Source organism: Hyla sarda, chromosome 2 (genome assembly GCF_029499605.1).
Source record: "Hyla sarda isolate aHylSar1 chromosome 2, aHylSar1.hap1, whole genome shotgun sequence".
NCBI lineage: Eukaryota > Metazoa > Chordata > Amphibia > Anura > Hylidae > Hyla > Hyla sarda.
Window position 1 is genome coordinate 504228201 of NC_079190.1, and position 3256 is coordinate 504231456.

Below are 3256 nucleotides of genomic sequence, written 5' to 3' on the forward strand. Positions count from 1 at the left end.
TCTTCCATATGTCTTGGCGGTTCTTAGTGGTAATTGGTAACTATTTTCGGCACTTTTAGACACCCGCGATCAAAGGTTAATGGGTTAATGCAGAACCAACCAGACCTCATATGATTCTGGAGGGGGAAAACAGAAAGCTTTGTGACTATTAGAAAGCGAGGAGGAAAAAAAGCTAAAAACTAAAGTGCAAAAATGAAATATCTCTGCGTCCTTAAGGGGTTAATGGGACTGTAACAGAAACAGTGAAACAGAGACAATATGCGGTGCGAACAACTATGTTCAAATGTAAAAACCGCGCACCTTGTGAACTCAGCCTTGGGATTTATTCAGACATATCAGTTATTTCCTGGTTTATAGGCCAAAATTAGAGGGGAAATGTATTAAAACCTTTGTAGAGGAAGAGTGGTGCAGTTGGCCAAAGCAACCAATCAGATCGCTTCTTTCATTTTTCAGAAGATTTAAAAAATAAAATAAAATAAAGAAGCGATCTGATTGGTTGCCATGGGCAACCGCACCACTTTTCCTCTTTACTGGTTTTTATAAATCTCCCCTCATAGTGTTTTTGAAAAATCATGAGAAAACTTTATAGACAAACTTGGCAATAGTTCCACCTAGGTTACCATGGAGACATTAGACTGGGGAGGAGGGGGGAGGTTTCATTGACGCGCACGTTAATGTGACGCCCTTATCCCATTGGTTATAAATCAGTCACGTGTCGTGCTCTCAGGCGTGCTTCACGCTGTTAGCGGTCACGTGATGCGCGACGTGTGTCACATGGTACGGCGTGCTAGTCCTGTGCGGAGCGGCGTCTGGCGCCATCTTGTCAGTGTGAGGTGGAGCAGGACGCGCCATGCCGAACAAGAGGGCTTCGCGGAACGCTTATTTCTTCTTCGCCCTGGACATGATCCCGGAGCTCCGGCGCCGCGGCTTACAGGTGTCCGGAGTGAAGGAGGCCATCCCCCTGTGCTCCGAGGACTGGGCGGTGAGTGTGAGGAGACCCCGGAGGATGTGTGTGGAGGAGACCCTGCCCCGCGTACTCCAAATTGGTCATAAACCCCTATAACTGTGTCCTCCACAACAGTGTGTCATCTACAGATCCCCCCCATAAGTGTGCCATCTACAGATCCCCCCCCCATAAGTGTGCCATCTACAGATCCCCCCCCCCATAAGTGTGCCATCTACAGATCCCCCCCCCATAAGTGTGCCATCTACAGACCCCCCCCATAAGTGTGCCATCTACAGATCCCCCCATAAGTGTGCCATCTACAGATCCCCCCATAAGTGTGCCATCTACAGACCCCCCCCCATAAGTGTGCCATCTACAGACCCCCCCCATAAGTGTGCCATCTACAGACCCCCCCCATAAGTGTGCCATCTACAGACCCCCCCCCATAAGTGTGCCATCTACAGACCCCCCCCATAAGTGTGCCATCTACAGATCCCCCCCCCATAAGTGTGCCATCTACAGATCCCCCCCCATAAGTGTGCCATCTACAGATTTCCCCCCCCCATAAGTGTGCCATCTACAGATTTCCCCCCCCATAAGTGTGCCATCTACAGATTTCCCCCCCCATAAGTGTGCCATCTACAGATTTCCCCCCCCATAAGTGTGCCATCTACAGATTTCCCCCCCATAAGTGTGCCATCTACAGATTTCCCCCCCATAAGTGTGCCATCTACAGATTTCCCCCCCATAAGTGTGCCATCTACAGATTTCCCCCCCATAAGTGTGCCATCTACAGATTTCCCCCCCAACAGTGTGCCATCTACAGACCCCCCCCAACAGTGTGCCATCTACAGATCCCCCCATAACAGTGTGTCACCCACAGATCCCCCCATAACAGTGTGTCACCCACAGATCCCCCATAACAGTGTGTCACCCACAGATCCCCCCATAACAGTGTGTCACCCACAGATCCCCCCATAACAGTGTGTCACCCACAGATCCCCCCATAACAGTGTGTCACCCACAGATCCCCCCATAACAGTGTGTCACCCACAGATCCCCCCCATAACAGTGTGTCACCCACAGATCCCCCCATAACAGTGTGTCACCCACAGATCCCCCATAACAGTGTGTCACCCACAGATCCCCCCATAACAGTGTGTCACCCACAGATCCCCCCATAACAGTGTGTCACCCACAGATCCCCCCATAACAGTGTGTCACCCACAGATCCCCCCCATAACAGTGTGTCACCCACAGATCCCCCCCATAACAGTGTGTCACCCACAGATCCCCCCCATAACAGTGTGTCACCCACAGATCCCCCCCATAACAGTGTGTCACCCACAGATCCCCCCCATAACAGTGGGTCACCCACAGATCCCCCCCATAACAGTGGGTCACCCACAGATCCCCCCCCATAACAGTGGGTCACCCACAGATCCCCCCCCATAACAGTGGGTCAACCCACAGATCCCCCCCCATAACAGTGGGTCACCCACAGATCCCCCCCCATAACAGTGGGTCACCCACAGATCCCCCCCCATAACAGTGGGTCACCCACAGATCCCCCCCCATAACAGTGGGTCACCCACAGATCCCCCCCCATAACAGTGGGTCACCCACAGATCCCCCCCCATAACAGTGGGTCACCCACAGATCCCCCCCCATAACAGTGGGTCACCCACAGATCCCCCCCCATAACAGTGGGTCACCACAGATCCCCCCCATAACAGTGGGTCACCCACAGATCCCCCCCATAACAGTGGGTCACCCACAGATCCCCCCCATAACAGTGGGTCACCCACAGATCCCCCCCATAACAGTGGGTCACCCACAGATCCCCCCCATAACAGTGGGTCACCCACAGATCCCCCCCATAACAGTGGGTCACCCACAGATCCCCCCATAACAGTGGGTCACCCACAGATCCCCCCCATAACAGTGGGTCACCCACAGATCCCCCCCATAACAGTGGGTCACCCACAGATCCCCCCCATAACAGTGGGTCACCCACAGATCCCCCCCATAACAGTGGGTCACCCACAGATCCCCCCCATAACAGTGGGTCACCCACAGATCCCCCCCATAACAGTGGGTCACCCACAGATCCCCCCCATAACAGTGGGTCACCCCACAGATCCCCCCCATAACAGTGGGGTCACCCACAGATCCCCCCCATAACAGTGGGTCACCCACAGATCCCCCCCATAACAGTGTGGTCACCCAAAGATCCCCCCCATAACAGTGGGTCACCCACAGATCCCCCCATAACAGTGGGTCACCCACAGATCCCCCATAACAGTGGGT

At 53.8% G+C, this 3256-nt stretch overlaps 1 protein-coding gene across 3 annotated transcripts in view; it reads left to right on the forward strand.

The window, feature by feature from the left end:
- The first annotated feature begins 748 nt into the window (after nucleotides 1–748).
- Nucleotides 749–3256, forward strand: part of MAEL (maelstrom spermatogenic transposon silencer) — a 70094-nt gene continuing 67586 nt past the window's right edge. For 2 of the 3 annotated variants that reach the window (XM_056559880.1, XM_056559879.1), the window contains exon 1: nucleotides 749–982. In XM_056559880.1, coding sequence (XP_056415855.1) covers nucleotides 851–982 — 132 coding nt within the window. In that variant the 5' untranslated portion in view covers nucleotides 749–850. The remainder of the gene's footprint in view (nucleotides 983–3256) is intronic. The other variant, XM_056559878.1, reaches the window with a different exon arrangement.